The following is a 16158-nucleotide window of genomic DNA, read 5'->3' on the forward strand; positions in this document are numbered from 1 at the left end:
ATGAACTTGATTTAACAGACTTATATAGAACCTACACCTAACAACTAAAGAATATGAAAACTGACCATGCATAGGCCATAAAGGAAGTCTAAACAAATTTCAAAAACTAATTTTATAGAATACATGGTATCACAGTGCAGTTGTTAGAAATCCATAACAAAAAGATCAACTGGGAATTGGGAAGTGTGATTTTTAAATAACTTATGGGTCAAAAACAAGATCATAATGGAAATTTACTTGCAACCGTATTACAATGAAAATGTGACATCAAAATGTATAGGCTATCACAACAGTAGAATGTAAAGATAAATGTATAGCCTTAAATGCTATTTAATTTAAATGAAAGTTAAGAAAAAATGAAGGTAAGAAAGAAACACCACAAAATTAAGAATTGAAATGGGACATTACAGATAAGGGAGGAATTAACAGAATATTTTGAATAACCTTGGGCCAGTACATAGGAAAACTTTTAGACAAAACATGGAAATTCTTAGAAAAACAATACAACTGTCATAAGAAGAAACAAAACCTGAATAATCCTCTAAACACTTAACAAATAGAATTGGCAGTTAATCTTTACAAAACGACAAAGCTCAGATGGTTTTGTAGGCAATATCTATCAAACATTCAAGAACAAGACTTCTAAATTTTAAATAGCTCTTTGAAAGAATAAAAAAACCAAAATATTTCAAAGTCAATCTGTGAAACTAGGGTAATTGGTTCCTGGAGTGGTCAAGAATAGTACCAGAAGGGAGAATTTCATTCTAGTCTTACAATAGATGTAAAATGACTAAGCCATTATAAGCAAATAAGTCTTCGCAGTTTGTAAAAAAAGATACATAAACCAAGTTGGATTTATCGTAGAGTGGGTTAATATTAAGTCTAAAAATGTAATTTACCACATGAATAGATTAAAGAAGAAATATGTGACTGTCTTAAGTACAAAAAAAGGTTTTAGAGTAAACTTAAAAAACTTCAAGATTTAAGAAGCAAGACAAATACCCCAAGTTATGACTATGAAGAAATAGAATCTTACATTTAAACAAAGTCCACCAATATCTATTAATTGGTCAAGATGTGAATTAAGAATTCTTATACATTGCTGATGGCAGTGTGAATTGTTTTGAAGACTTTGGAAAATAATGTGGTACTACAGAACTGACAAATATACTTGTCACTATGTATAAGAATAATCACAGCAATTTCTGTAATAGCAAAAACAAAACCCATAAACAATCAAAATAGCCTTTGACAGAATGGATAAATGAATTGTATATTTACATGATGAAATAGTACTCAACAGTACAAAATTAACGTAGGCTACATGCAATGGAATGGATGGATCTTAAGAGTGTAGGACAGAAAGCAAGTCACAGAAGACTACATGTAATCCTATTGAGAAGGAATGCAGAGGGAGGAAGAGAAAGAAGTATTTGGGTAGCTTAAGCAGTATCAATAATGTTCTTATTATGTTGGGTGTGTGTGTTTGAGTGCTCATGTTGTTAACATGTCTCGTACTTTCGTGTGAATCAAATAGTACATTGTAAAACAAAAATTGACTAAAGGCTCTTACTTGATAAGGATAATCTTCTTTTGGATATTCTATTTCTACATAAGTATAATTTTCCAGAGAATGTTGTTAGAATTGAAGGCTCAGGGATGAATACAGCTGGCTTTGTAATGTGCACTTATGGATTTCTCCAGATAATTTAGGTTGATGTTAACATTAATTCAAAGCATTTCCATTTCTAGGATGAATCTGAATTTAGAGACAAACTCACTCCAATTACTATTTTTATGGAATATCGGTTGGATTATAGAACAGCTGCTGATACAACAGGCTTGCAACCCATTCTTAACCAGTTCACGCCTGCTAACATTAGTCGACAGGTACTGTACTCAGTTTACCACTAATGTGATATTTTGTTTTTTTTTTTTACAATTCATGTTTTTAAATATTAGAGGAGATTTCCTTTATCACATTGATAGATGTTTAGTCAAAGTCAGAAGTTTAGGAATCTGAATTTTCTATTTTATTTTCTTTTTGGTTTTTATTTTTTTGGGAATCTGAATTTTCAAGTCAGAGATATTTAAAGCCACTCAACATGGAGATATACAGAGAAAGACATTTCATATACATGAAATAGGAAAATAATTCAAGGAGAACAGCAAAGTGCCAGTTTGTTTACATAGTATTTTAGTATTTTGCTAAATATATTTGATATGTATGTTATCTTTGATATTTTAATTTTAAAAAGTGCGTATATAGTAAATAAATAATTCTTTTCAGAAAACCAAAGAAAGCAACAAAATTTGATAGGTGGTATTCTAGTTTTAGAAAATCTTATGTGTAATGTATTTAAATATTGTTAATTCTAGTTACTATTTCTCCTTTTTAAATTACATGTTCATGTTTTTACATTAATATTTCTTCCTTCATAACTCTTTGCCCTAAATTTAGTTTATAATTTTTTTGTGTGTCTTTCTGAGATCCCATAAGCTCTTTTTTTTTTTGGTTTGTTTTCTGTATATGTGACAGTAGCAAAAGGCAAATTAAAATATTTTTTAAAGTCTTTTCTAATTTTTATATTTTAACAATTTCATATTTCATCCTGTACATTAATAATCATAGTATATGTGCCATTTTCTAGTATTCATTAACAGAACTTATAACTATACTTCTGTGTTTATATTCTTTACATTTTTTATTTTTAATGAATGCACAATATTATGTTGATTAATAGTTTAATAATGACCATCTGAGCCTCTTAATGTCTGTCATTCAGTATTATACTTTCTTTGAAAGTTAATTGTTACTTGTCACTTTATATTATGTGCTTTCATATATGGGTTATGGTTATTTTCTGTTTATAGTTTTATAAATTTTTAGAAATCTTTTATTATCATTGTTATCACTACTTTTGATTAATTTTCCAAACTCCCCATCCAATTTCTTTAATGCCAATACCATGTTAAAACCAGCTAATCAAGTAGGCTAACTTTTGAAACCCTTGGAGGGCAAGAATAACTGCAGTAATATTTGACTTCCTTTTTTTCCCACCTATTCTCATTCTTCATTGTTTGAAAAAAATTTGTTTTGGTCTCCTCTGTGTCCTACATTTGTTCCATCAGTGACATTATTAAGTTTTAGGTATGTTTCTTTCTGCATTCTTAGCTTTGTTATTCGTTCTTATTTTTATGTTAATTACTTACCCCACCATTTTCATCATTTCCTTTTCTCTAAAATGGATGCTTCATTTCACTGGTTACGTTACAAACTCTTCCATGCACTCTCTCTTTGCTGTCAAATAGAAATACAAAGTTTTAATTGTAATTTTTAATTTGCTGGTTAGCAACATTTTTTTAAAAGGTAGAAAAGGTATAGGTGAAATTTATTTTAAAAATATATCTATATTAGTTTTCTAGGGCTGTCATAAAAAAGTACCACAGAATGGGTGGCTTAAACAACAGAAATTGATTCTCTCCTAATTTTGGAGCCTAGAAGTCTGAGATCCAGAGTCAGCAGGGCTAATTTCTTCTGAGGCCTCTCTTCTTGGCTTGTAGACAGTCACCAGTCACCTTCTTGTGTCTTCACATGGTCTTCCTTTTGTGTGTGTGTCTGTGTCCTAATCTCTTTTTAAGCATCAGTCATTGGATTAGGGCCCACCTTAAAGACATTTTAACTTAATAACTTCTTGAAAGACCATATTGCCAAATACAGTTCCATTCTGAGATACTGGGGATTAAGGCTTCAACTTATATATTTTGGGGGGACACAGTTCAGCCCTTAATGATATTTAAAATATTGTCATTTTTACATGGAATCAGTTAAAAATTATCAGTGGAATATTTTGCATTCTGTTTCTTACTGTCTTCAAAATCCAGAATGTATTATATACTTTTAACACATCTAAATTCAAATATTTAGGTTTTATTAGAAATTTTTTTTGTATTTAGAATCCATGTAATTCACAGTTGAAAAAGTAGATTCAAATACTCAAGTTGTTCTAAACATACTAAAAGTTTTGCAGTAAGAGAATTAAGCATCAGCTTTTAACATTAAACTAATTTAAATTAAATAAAATTTAAAAATCAGTTCCTCAGTGACACTAAGCCCATTTCAAGTGCTCAGAAGCCACATGAGGCTTGCGAGCGGTTACTATATTGGACAATGCAGTTCTAATGTTTCCCTTTCTGCTCCCTAATCCTTTGGTGTTAGAGATTTAGTGCTTTCTGCAGAAAGAGTTGGGTTTTTTTCTCTCATTTTTTTCATTCAAATACACATTAAGTTTTTTTTTTTTTTTTGAGACGGAATCTTGCTCTGTTGCCAGGCTGAAGTGCAGTGGCACAATCTTGGCTCACTGCAACCTCCGCCTCCTGTGTTCAAGCGATTACCCTGCCTCAGCCTCCTGAGTAGCTGGGACTACAGGAACCCACCACCACGCCCGGCTAATTTTTTGTATTTCAGGAGAGATGAGATTTCACCATGTTGTCCAGGACAGTCTCGATCTCCTGACCTCGTGATCCACCCACCTTAGCCTCCCAAAGTGCTGAGATTGCAGGCATGAGCCACCGTGCCCAGCCTCAAATACATATTAATTTCTTACTTTGTGCAAGATGTAACATATATAACTGTAGAGACTTGGTTTTCTGAGCATGGAAGACATTGCTTTTCCATTTCTGAAACTATCTTTCCTGACAGCATATTTTAATATTATGGCTGCTTCAATGCCAGCTAAGTCCTTTTTTTCCCCTATAGAGTGATATCAGCCAAATATCTCTATATTACAGTTTTATTAATATTTTATACATATGTCTCATTGCAAACTTAAGATATTCATCTAACATTCTAACTGGGAATGTTATACATACCTTATCACTAGTTAATTTGTTATCTGCAAAGTCCACACTTTCTTCCTGATCTAATCAAGCGTTGATTTATATTTGGCATGATGTAAAGAATCACCATATAGTTCTTCTAATAGTCCTTTCTTAAAAAGGTTTATAGCAACTGCTTATATCTAGGTAATTGAATTAATTCACATATATTTTTGTGTTTCCTTCAAATTAAAACAACAGTTACGAATCTTTGTCCAATATATAGCCACTTGCAAGCCTCATGTGGCTTCTGAGCACTTGAAATGGGCTTAGTGTCACTGAGGAACTGATTTTTAAATTTTATTTAATTTTAATTAATTTAACGTTAAAAGCTGATGCTTAATTCTCTTACTGCAAAACTTTTAGTAAGTTTAGAACAACTTGAGTATTTGAATCTACATTTTCAACTGTGAATTATATGAATTGTAAATGCAAAGAAAATTTCTAATAAAACCTAAGTATTTGAATTTAGATGTGTTAAAAGTATATAATACATTCTGGATTTTGAAGACAGTAAGAAACAGAATGCAAAATATTCCACTGATAATTTTTAACTGATTCCATGTAAAAATGACAATATTTTAAATATTGTTAAGGGCTGAACTGAGTTCCCCCAAAATGTGTATGTTGAAGCCTTAATTCCGGACATTCCTTGTGACTTGGAAGTTTACAATCATCATCCTTTTTTTTAAAGGACTCTATCTTTCTTTTCCTTTAAATCCTTTTCTCTCTTCTTTTTGTCTGCTTCTGTGCTTGAAGCCCTTTGGATGTTACCAGTAGACAAAGCAAAAATGGCCTCATCTTTATTTTCCATTCTTTTCTTAATTTTTGTGTTTCTTCTTTCACATCCTATCCAGCTCCTCTGCTTTTTTCCCACTGTTTCTCTCTTTTGGGTGTTTCCATTTTGCTCTAGCTGGAACATTCTCCTGGCCAGATCTAGTGGGGAAAAAGTTCAGGTCTTTGTTTTTTCACCTACCCTGATTGGTTAACTATAATGCTTCAAGTTCCTTTTCCTTCATCTTTTTCCAAATGACCATGCAATGCTGAACTCATTTTATCCAGTTTCTTTTGCCCCTTGGTCTCTCTGCCTGTCTGAATTGCTGCTGAATATCTACAGCTCCTTATTCTTTTATCCTCTACAGCCCTATTTCCTGATATTGGTAGAGGCACAGTCCATAATGAGAAACTCTAGAAGGGAGTCTATTTTGCCCAACATCTCACAACTTAACTAGCAGCAGGGTAAAAATGAAGCCTCATTTCTTGGCTATTACTTGCTTTTCTACACCAGTCTTCATTCAAAGATGATAACAGCTTAATCTGAGATAAAACTGAAAGGTTCCAAGGAACTGTATCATATCCTATGAATCTTTTTCTTCTTTCTCATTCTTGACTGGCTACACTGACCTGCTTAAAAATAAGTGGCCATGGTCTCTTTTGCATACAAACAAGCTGATGAGTATCTGAAAATATATACATGTGTACATATAGGCTTAACCACATAGATATTGATAAACACTGCTTATGCCACCTGCATTGGTATTTTTCATGTAGAAAAATAAAATGTTTTTTTCTAGGCTCACATTCTACTTGACTGTGGTGAAGACAATGTCTGTAAACCCAAGCTGGAAGTTTCTGTAGATAGGTAAGTTTTGCTTGAAATAATAATGTAGTAAGAAATTTAAATGGAAGGGCACATTTTTCTATTCAAAGGACTAACATATTTTAACGAGAATTAGTTATCCTGGAGGGTAATGCCTGATTTTCTATAACACTAAAACTATCAATATTGAGCTTCTAAAGAAAATAGCCACTGTGTTTTCACTAGTTGCCTAGGTTGAAAGAGTTATTACCATTCAACTTTGGGTAATATCACAAAGTAATATTGTATCATTTTAAAGATACACTTCATCGTAGACATTCTTTGAACTCAAGGAATATCCTTACCATTTTGTAAGGCATATGAATTATAAAGAATATTGTGAGAATTATGACACGTGATTAATTTAGCTTTTAGAAAAATATTGGGGAATTACAAAGTACATGTAATTCACTTCAGTAATAGATATGAATGATAGTGATATATTAGTGGCATCAATGTTTGTTGAGAGAAGCATTCGATTTGCACCCAGTGTGCTATTTTCTGTTTTCTATCAAGCTGTGAAGTAGTCTTAAAATACCTTGAGACACTGTTGAACATGTCAGTGCTGTGTATTTATCTCTTGTTTCTTTGAACAGTCATACTTTCCCCATGTAGTCTTTTTTTCTCAGTCTGGATTTGTATTGTTAACTTGTAGTGATCAAAAGAAGATCTATATTGGGGATGACAACCCTCTGACATTGATTGTTAAGGCTCAGAATCAAGGAGAAGGTGCCTATGAAGCTGAGCTCATCGTTTCCATTCCACTGCAGGCTGATTTCATCGGGGTTGTCCGAAACAATGAAGTAAGCAGGCTGCCTCTTTAAAAATTGAAATGCACTCACTGATCTTATTAACATTAATGAGCTCTTCCCCTATTTAGTGCAGCACAAGCTTAGCTATTCTACCTAAGGCTAAATTGATAGACAATGGAGTGCCTATCTTACATAATTCCTTTTAAGCCTAATACTTTGCATAATGCATTGATTTGACATTTTTAGAATTGCAAGCTAAGTGCCTGGAAACAAGGTTAGATAGATAAAGTGTCTAAGCCTGTCCATCAAATTATTTGTCAGAGGCTGTATGGTTATGTATGGTAGTCCTCTAGGGATCTTTCAGAAACACTTCTGCATTTCCATGTGGCAATTGTACCCAATTCTGGCTTTTTCCTTACCTCCTGGTTTGCTCAACTAGATTTATTTGCTTAGGACAAGAAACTGAAATATCCAACTGTGTGATACTTTATTTCCTTTCATATCCATTTTTTTTTTTTTTTTTTTTTTTTTTTTGGTCTATCAAAGGCCTTAGCAAGACTTTCCTGTGCATTTAAGACAGAAAACCAAACTCGCCAGGTGGTATGTGACCTTGGAAACCCAATGAAGGCTGGAACTCAAGTAAGACAATTTAATTAAACGGATTTTTCTCCCTGGCAAATAGAAAAGCATATTGTTCTCTGGGCTCATAGTAATTTTTAAAAATAAACACTTCAAAACAATGTCCTTAAATTGGTTTCGATATAATAGTTAAATGATTAGCAGAGTTTTGCTTAGTTTTAACTAAGATAGGAAAACAATTGGTTGTGCTCCTACACGGTTTGCAATCAGCTGCTCTTTATGCCTCCTTCACTTTAGTGAATGGATGAGAACGTGGTTTAAACTAGGGACTGAAATAATAATTTTTGCTATTTTACACTGATGCCTTAATGGATCCTGAAAAGCTACTCTGGCAACTACCAAGACTGTCAATCCTAGGTGAGCTAGATTCCATCACAGGCCCCACACAGAGATCAAAGCGAAGGTCAGTTGAATCAGGCTCCCCTTCAGATGGTGGAGCAGGGTGCCCAGGAGCTTGAAAAGAAGCAGCCAATGGCTTGCTTTCCGAATCCTCTAAAAAGTAAACAAAATATACCTTGTAGAATTTCTAGTAGCAAGGACAAAATGGCAGCATATGCTGTGTGACTTTTTCAATAGAATTTATTTAATGACATATTGATACTGGTACTTTGAAGATCTGTGGTAATACAGGTCTAAATATTCCATATTTCTTTAGTATGTTTTCTATTACAAGTAATTAGTATTTCTAGATGTACGGTATCTTAGGGATGAGAACTTGAACAAATTACCCTAAGTTCAGTTTTTCACATGTATTCAATGTTTTATTAACAATGAGCATGCCTTTTATTTTCTCATATTCTCATTCTCTCTAACTTTCTGGTTATTATATAGTTTCTGCTTATTACAAGTAGCCAGCTCCAGGTTTTGTGGAGTGGGAGGCAGTGCCCAGGAAGTACTGTTTTTATATGTCATTTGTGTCATTTGTGTGATCCCCAAGAAGCCTTCTTTTTTGTACCTGGTGGTTCAATTCTTTTATTTAAAATCTACCAATTTTCTGCCTGCAGGAATTAGGATATTTGGTGTTGGGAGTGTTATGAGAGGTGTGTGGAGAAATTCTGGTTGTGGCCCTACTCATGCCTTCTTTAGCCATGTTCCCTTACTCTAGTAAACCATCCATTTCTTCTTTCCTGGCCTATGAACACAGCACATACTTTGGTTGTTAGCTTCGTGTTATCAAATTATTGTACCCAGTTGCTAGACTTTCACTGGATCAACAAACATTTACTTTTGCACTTTTTAGAAAGATGGTTAGTATTATAAGGAGGTATAATTATGATTAATAATTGTTGTTAAATAGGCTCTCTTATGGATTGGCCTAGGTATATTAAGTAAAATAGGTTTGATAGAAAATAAGATTTAATTATCTTTGTTCAGTTTTATTGTAAGCTCAGAAAAACCCCATTTTAGAACATTATTTTTTATTTAGACGTTGGATTTGAAATTTTGCTAATTAGACATTGACTAGCATTACTGTCTTTTCCTCTCTCCTTCAGCTCTTAGCTGGTCTTCGTTTCAGTGTGCACCAGCAGTCAGAGATGGATACTTCTGTGAAATTTGACCTACAAATCCAAAGGTATGAAAACAACTTATATTCACTTATAACTATCAAATAAATATTATTTGTTGTAAATATACTATGTAATATACTTTAAATGTAAAGTAGCACAGATTAAATTTTATTGCTTGATTATAGCATTTTAAAATCAATATTTACATTATAAGAATAATTTTATTGTCAGATTTGAGTTTGTAAAACAAAATTTAAAATCCAGAAAGAAAATGTTCATCTTCTTGGAATTAAGTGTTAATGAAAATAACTATTTTGAGATATAAGCTTTACACTTGTTTCTTTTGTTTGTTAATTTTTAGTTTCACTGCGTTTGCCTCTGTATGTTCTTGGTCGTTATGCATAATTCATTTTTAAGTTTTTTTTTTTCTTTTTCAGCTCAAACCTATTTGACAAAGTAAGCCCAGTTGTATCTCACAAAGTTGACCTTGCTGTTTTAGCTGCAGTTGAGATAAGAGGGTCAGTATGAATACTTAGTTGAGTATCTCATTCTCATGATTGCTTTTTAAAGGTAACTGTCAGGCCTTAACCTTTTCTAGACAGTAGACCCTGCATGTTTAGTGGTGGTTTTACTAGGGCATTAGCTTCTGTAGAAATAAAATCCTAGGTATGTTCCAAACCCCCAATACTGGGTGATCCTCAAAAGGAACAAGACATGGCAACAACATGCACAAAATAATTTTGTTGAACTTTTACACAAATTGTCAATTCACCTGTTACATGTACATTTCATAAGAGCAGTTTTTGTGCATGTGTGTGTTCATTAGTTTTCTTTTAAAGTATTTTTTAAAATTAGATCTAATTTTATTTATTTGAGTAATGAATATGGGGTACTTTTAAAAATGAACTGACTATATCATTTTGATATTCATGGTAGGTTTTCTTTGGTCATTGTTTAGAGTCTCGAGTCCTGATCATATCTTTCTTCCGATTCCAAACTGGGAGCACAAGGAGAACCCTGAGACTGAAGAAGATGTTGGGCCAGTTGTTCAGCACATCTATGAGGTTTGCAGTTGTTAGATTTTACTCAAACCTAGTGAGCAAGCCAACGAAGAGAGGAACAACTAAGCTACTTTAAAAAAAAAATTCTATGTAATTTTTATGTAAACTCTACATTGGTTAAGTATGTGTCAGAGATTTCTTTGAATATTTTCCCTATACATAAATTCATTTTTATTTGACAGATAGACTTGTTTAAATAAAGCAGTTTATATAATTTGTTGTTTAAAATCAATTAGTTCTACTTGAATAAAAGAAATGTCATTGGTACTTTCTCATGGGCATTTTGTAGTTCTGGCTAAAAATTGAAAATACCTATGGCAAATAATCAAAACTATTTCTATAGGAAGAAATTTTCTTTGTCATCCTTCATTAATAACTTTTAAATATTTTGCCTTTTGTTTATACATACATATACATATATATACATATATATATATATATATATATATATATATTTTTTTTTTTTTTTTTTTTTTGAGGTGGAGTCTTGCTCTGTCACCCAGGCTGGAGTGCAGTGGCGCGATCTCAGCTCACTGCAAACTCCACCTCCCGGGTTCAAGCGATTCTCCTGCCTCAGCTTGCTGAGTAGCTGGGATTACACGTGTGCACCACCATGCCCAGCTAATTTTTGTATTTTTAGTAGGGACAGGGTTTCACCGACAGGTTTCACCACATTGGCCAGGCTGGACATGAACTCCTGACCTCAAGGGATCCGCCCACCACGGCCTCCCAAAGTGCTGGGATTACAGGCATGAGCCACTGTGCCCAACCTTGTTTATATTTTTATCCTGACACATATTACTCTGTGTTAGAGACAAATGTTGAGTTTGATCATTTTTGCATAAAAATGGTCACATTGTAATTAGAGGTTAACCGTGGAAATTGCTGTTATTTAAAACCTATTGCTAACATGATTTCTAAAGTTGATGTAGGGGAAGGATTATGGAATAGATTTTTGCCCAAGGTGTAGATACATTTTCTTTTTTCTCCTTAGCTGAGAAACAATGGTCCAAGTTCATTCAGCAAGGCAATGCTCCATCTTCAGTGGCCTTACAAATATAATAATAACACTCTGTTGTATATCCTTCATTATGATATTGATGGACCAATGAACTGCACTTCAGATATGGAGATCAACCCTTTGAGAATTAAGGTAATATGCTTAATAGCAGCTCTTCATTACAATGATATTTCATTGCCTTCTTTCTAAACCTGTAAAAGAAATTCATAAAATAAAACAACTATTTTAATATAAAACCCACTCTGCAAAAATTGGTTTAGTTCATAAGCAGTACACTTAGGATAAGTTCATTTGTATAATGGGTAAGAATTGATTCTGTGACATCTAGTGAACCACATCTTCATGGAGTGCTTACTGAGCCTCATGAGATGTCCTTCAGTGACTCAGTTTGACCTTGGCTCCATCACATTGTTGTTTCTTCAGGGCATAATATCACATCAAGGGTGTTTTGTTGTTAAAATTTCTACCTTTGGGATAAGCTATACCATTTTACTCATGATGATCTTGACTTTTGGATATAGTCATCTCCATCATAGGTGTGCACTAGAAACTATTATACAATATGGTCTAAGGAAAGGTGAAGAAACAAAATAAAAGATATACCCATGATTGACATCACAAATGTACTGTGGAATTTCAGGCCATTTCTGTATGTTTCATCAGTTTCCACTCTAGCTAAGCAAGAGCTGAAAATAATGGTTAGGGAGAGCTAACTTTTTTGGTGCATATTAAAGACTCTAATCTTTATTTTCTGTCCTTACTGCTCACTATATACTGAGTGGTAAATATTCTGTCATACTAAATTTTCATTCACTATTTTTTAATCATATCTAAGAGTTTATACCAAAATGCTGATGTAAAATGTTTTTCATTATCATTTACCACCATTTTATTAATGTGATTGCATTAGATCTCATCTTTGCAAACAACTGAAAAGAATGACACGGTTGCTGGGCAAGGTGAGCGGGACCATCTCATCACTAAGCGGGATCTTGCCCTCAGTGAAGGAGATATTCACACTTTGGTAAGTGCCATTTCAAATATGTGCACCATAGACATTTAAAAATATGTGACTATAGAACTGACGCCAAAGAACATTTCAAAAATAACAACAGCTGTGCTTGAACAACCACATTTATTTTTATACCATGCATTCCTCTTACTTTCCTTTTTCCTAGTCAGATTAATGACATATTTTCTTCAAATGATCTATTTTTGTAGATGGCTAATAAAACTAGTTTATGTCCCAACTTTGATTTTCCTACTCTAGTTCTTTAACTGTCCTCTTTTTGGGCCTCCTCCTAATCTCTGAGGCTTTAGTACAATACTAAAAAATCCAGAAGGTCCCAACAAAAATACATTGGAATAATAATTAGCACTTGATTAACCTTTGTTGAGTTAGCCTATATAATGGCTATAATGTTTTTAAAGGCAATTGTTTTTCTTTTAATTAACAAATCTCCAGGTCTCTAGTAGAGAACCTGGTATATTGTTTTTTGTTTGTTTGTTTGTTTGTTTTTTGACGCAGAGCCTCACTTTGTCACCCAGGCTGGAGTGCAATGACACAAACACAGCTCACTGAGGCCTTGACCTCCCAGGCTCAAGCAATCCTCCCCTCTCAGTCCCCCAGATAGCTAGGACTATAGGCACTCTCCCCCATGCCCAGCTAAGTTTTGTATTTTTTGTTGAGATGAGGTTTCACCATGTTGCCCAGGCTGGTCTCGAATTCCTGAGCTCAAGCGATCTGCCCACCTCAGCCTCCTAAAGTGCTGGGATGACAGGCATGAACCACCATGCCCAGCACTGTTTATGTTCAATAGTGATCACTAGTTACTTTTACATCACCAGATTCTGTGGTTCTTGTTAGTCCTCAACCATTCAATTGCCTAGTGGCTTTGGTTCACTTAATCACTTCCTTCTGTTGACTCTCATGGCTGTAAATACCATGTGGTGTAGATGCTTTGATTTATATTTCCAGTCTGATCTTCTGCATTGAACTTCAGATTCCAATATCCAACTGCCTACTAGAAACTGCTTTTAAATATCTAATAGGAATCTCAAAAAATTCTAAATATATACCCTTGGGTTTTCCCAAGTCTGCTCGTTCCATAAAGTTCTTAGTTGATTTTAGTAAATATCAACTTCATTCTCTAACACCTGGACCTCATGCTTGACTCCTCTCTTTCTCTCAAATCTCACGTCTTGTATTTCAGCAAATTGTATCAATATTTTCTTTCAAAATACCTAGAATCTGGCCCCTTATCACCAGTTTCATCAGTAACACAACCTAACCCAGGCTCCTTTCCCTTCTCAATTGGACTATTGCCAGACCCCTGGTTGGCCTCTGTATTTCTGCCTTTCTCCCCACTATACTTTGTATGCTATAGAAGCCACAGTGATCCTTTTAAATATAGGTCAGGTTGTGTCACTCCAGTGCCTTCCCATCTAACTCAGTGAGAAAGCAAGAGGCTACAATGACCTTTAAGCCCAACATCAACAGGCCCTTCCTGCCTCTCTGCTTGCATCTCCTCTCCTTACTATTCTCTTTCTCAAATTTTCCACCTTGCTTTCATTGAACAGATAGCCCCAAGCATGTTTATTCCTCCATGCTTTGAAAATTGCTCTTCCATCTGCCTGGAATTCTTTGTCCAGATATCCTTGTGGCTTATTTTCCCATATCCTTCTCATGTCCTTAAAAGTAAAATTATGTCAGAGATCTTCCCTGACCAACCTATGTGAAATAGAAACTGCCTTCTACCTCCCAACCCCACTTTTGATCTTGCACTTTCTGTCCTCCTTCAGAATCTGTTTTCTTTAATTGAGACAAAACTTACACAAAATTAACCATTTTAATGATTTTAAAGTGTATAATTTAGTGTTTTTTAGTATAATTACAATATTGAACCACCATTACCACTATAAGTGTAAACATTTTTGTCCGCAAAAAGAAATGCTGTACCCATTAAGCAGTTTATCCATTCTCCCCTATCATCAGCCCCTGGTGACCACTAATCTGCATTCCTACTGATTTGCCTATTCTGGACATTTCATACATATAGTATCATACAACATATGGCCTTTTGTGTCTAGCCTTCTTTCATGTAGCATGTTTTCAAGATCTACGTTGTGGTGTGCCTTAGTACTCTTTTTTTTTTTTTTTTTTTTTTTTTTTTTTGAGACAGAGTCTCGCTCTGTCACCTGGGCTGGAGTCCAGTGGCGCAATCTCGGCTCACTGCAAGCTCCACCTCCTGGGTTCACGCTATTCTCCTGCCTCAGCCTCCCGAGTAGCTGGGACTACAGGCACCCACCACCACACCCGGCTAATTTTTTTGTATTTTTAGTAGAGACGGGGTTTCACCGTATTAGCCAGGATGCTTGATCTCCTGACCTCGTGATCCGCCCGCCTCGGCCTCCCAAAGTGTTGGGATTACAGGCGTGAACTACCATGCCCAGCCAGTACTTCATTTTTATGCCTGAATAATACTCCATTGTGTGGACATACCACCTTTTGTTTATCCATTCATCAGTTGATCAACATTTCGATTATTTCTACTTTTTGTCTATTTTGAATGTGTTGCTATGAACATTCATGCATAAATTTCCATGTAAACATGTTTTTCAGTTTTATTGAGAATAAACATAAGAGTGCAATTGCTAGGTCATATGGAAACTCTATGTTTAACTTTTGGAGGAACTGCCAAACTATTTTCCAAAGTTGCTGCAGCATTTTGCAATCCCAGCCAGCAATATATGAGGGTCCTATTTTCTCCACATCTTTGTCAACACTTATTATTTTCTGCTTTTGTTTGTTTTAAAATTTTTATAATCATCCTGGTTGGTGTGAAGAAGTAACTCATTGTGGTTTTGATATGCATTTCCCTGTAGACTGATGATATTCAGCATCTTTTCAGTTGTGTATCTTTTTTAGACAAATGTCTATTCAAATTTTTTGCCCATTTTTAAATTGGGTTATTTGCCTTTTATTGTTGAGTTGCAAAGAGTTATTTATATATTCTGGATACCACCTTCATTAGATATATGATTGCACAGGTTTTGTCTCATTCTGTGTGAACTGTCTTTTTACTTTCTTGATGGTGTCCTTTAATGCACAAAAATTTTTAAATCTGAAGTTCAATTTATCTATGTCTTCTTTTGTTGCTTGTAATTTTGTCATCATATTTTTAAAACCATTGCCCAATACAAGGTCATGAAGAGTCATACCTAGGCTTTTTGGTTTTATAAGTTTTACACTTACAGCTCTTACATTTACATTCCTGATTCATTTTGGATTAATTTATGTGTATGGTGTGAGGTAGGGGTCCAGATTGATTCTTTTGTGTGTGGCTATCCATCTGTCTGAGCAACATTTGTTGAAGAAATTATTCTTTCCCCTTAAATGGTCTTGGCAGTCTTGTTGGAGATGAATTGATTATAAATATATGGATTTATTTCTAGACATTCAGTTCTATTCAGTTGACCTATATGTATATCCTTAATACAAGTAACAAATTGTTTTGATTACCATAGCTCTGGAGTTCAGGTTTTGAAATAGGGAAATATGAATACATTTTATTCCTTTTAAGATTATTTTGGTTATTTAGAGTCCCTTGCGATTCCATGTGGATTTTAGGATCAGCTTGTCCATTTCTGCAGACAAGGT

The 16158-nt window shown here is 34.2% G+C and overlaps 1 protein-coding gene across 2 annotated transcripts in view; it reads left to right on the top strand.

The window, feature by feature from the left end:
• Positions 1 to 16158, top strand: part of ITGAV (integrin subunit alpha V) — a 107202-nt gene that overhangs the window by 83619 nt on the left and 7425 nt on the right. For both annotated transcript variants that reach the window (XM_034954624.3, XM_003823516.6), the window contains exons 18-26: positions 1753 to 1890; positions 6453 to 6520; positions 7173 to 7320; positions 7816 to 7908; positions 9402 to 9481; positions 9854 to 9934; positions 10375 to 10480; positions 11472 to 11630; positions 12409 to 12522. In XM_034954624.3, coding sequence (XP_034810515.1) covers positions 1753 to 1890; positions 6453 to 6520; positions 7173 to 7320; positions 7816 to 7908; positions 9402 to 9481; positions 9854 to 9934; positions 10375 to 10480; positions 11472 to 11630; positions 12409 to 12522 — 987 coding nt within the window. The remainder of the gene's footprint in view (positions 1 to 1752; positions 1891 to 6452; positions 6521 to 7172; positions 7321 to 7815; positions 7909 to 9401; positions 9482 to 9853; positions 9935 to 10374; positions 10481 to 11471; positions 11631 to 12408; positions 12523 to 16158) is intronic.

This window comes from Pan paniscus, chromosome 13, assembly GCF_029289425.2.
Source record: "Pan paniscus chromosome 13, NHGRI_mPanPan1-v2.0_pri, whole genome shotgun sequence".
In the NCBI taxonomy this organism is placed as follows: domain Eukaryota; kingdom Metazoa; phylum Chordata; class Mammalia; order Primates; family Hominidae; genus Pan; species Pan paniscus.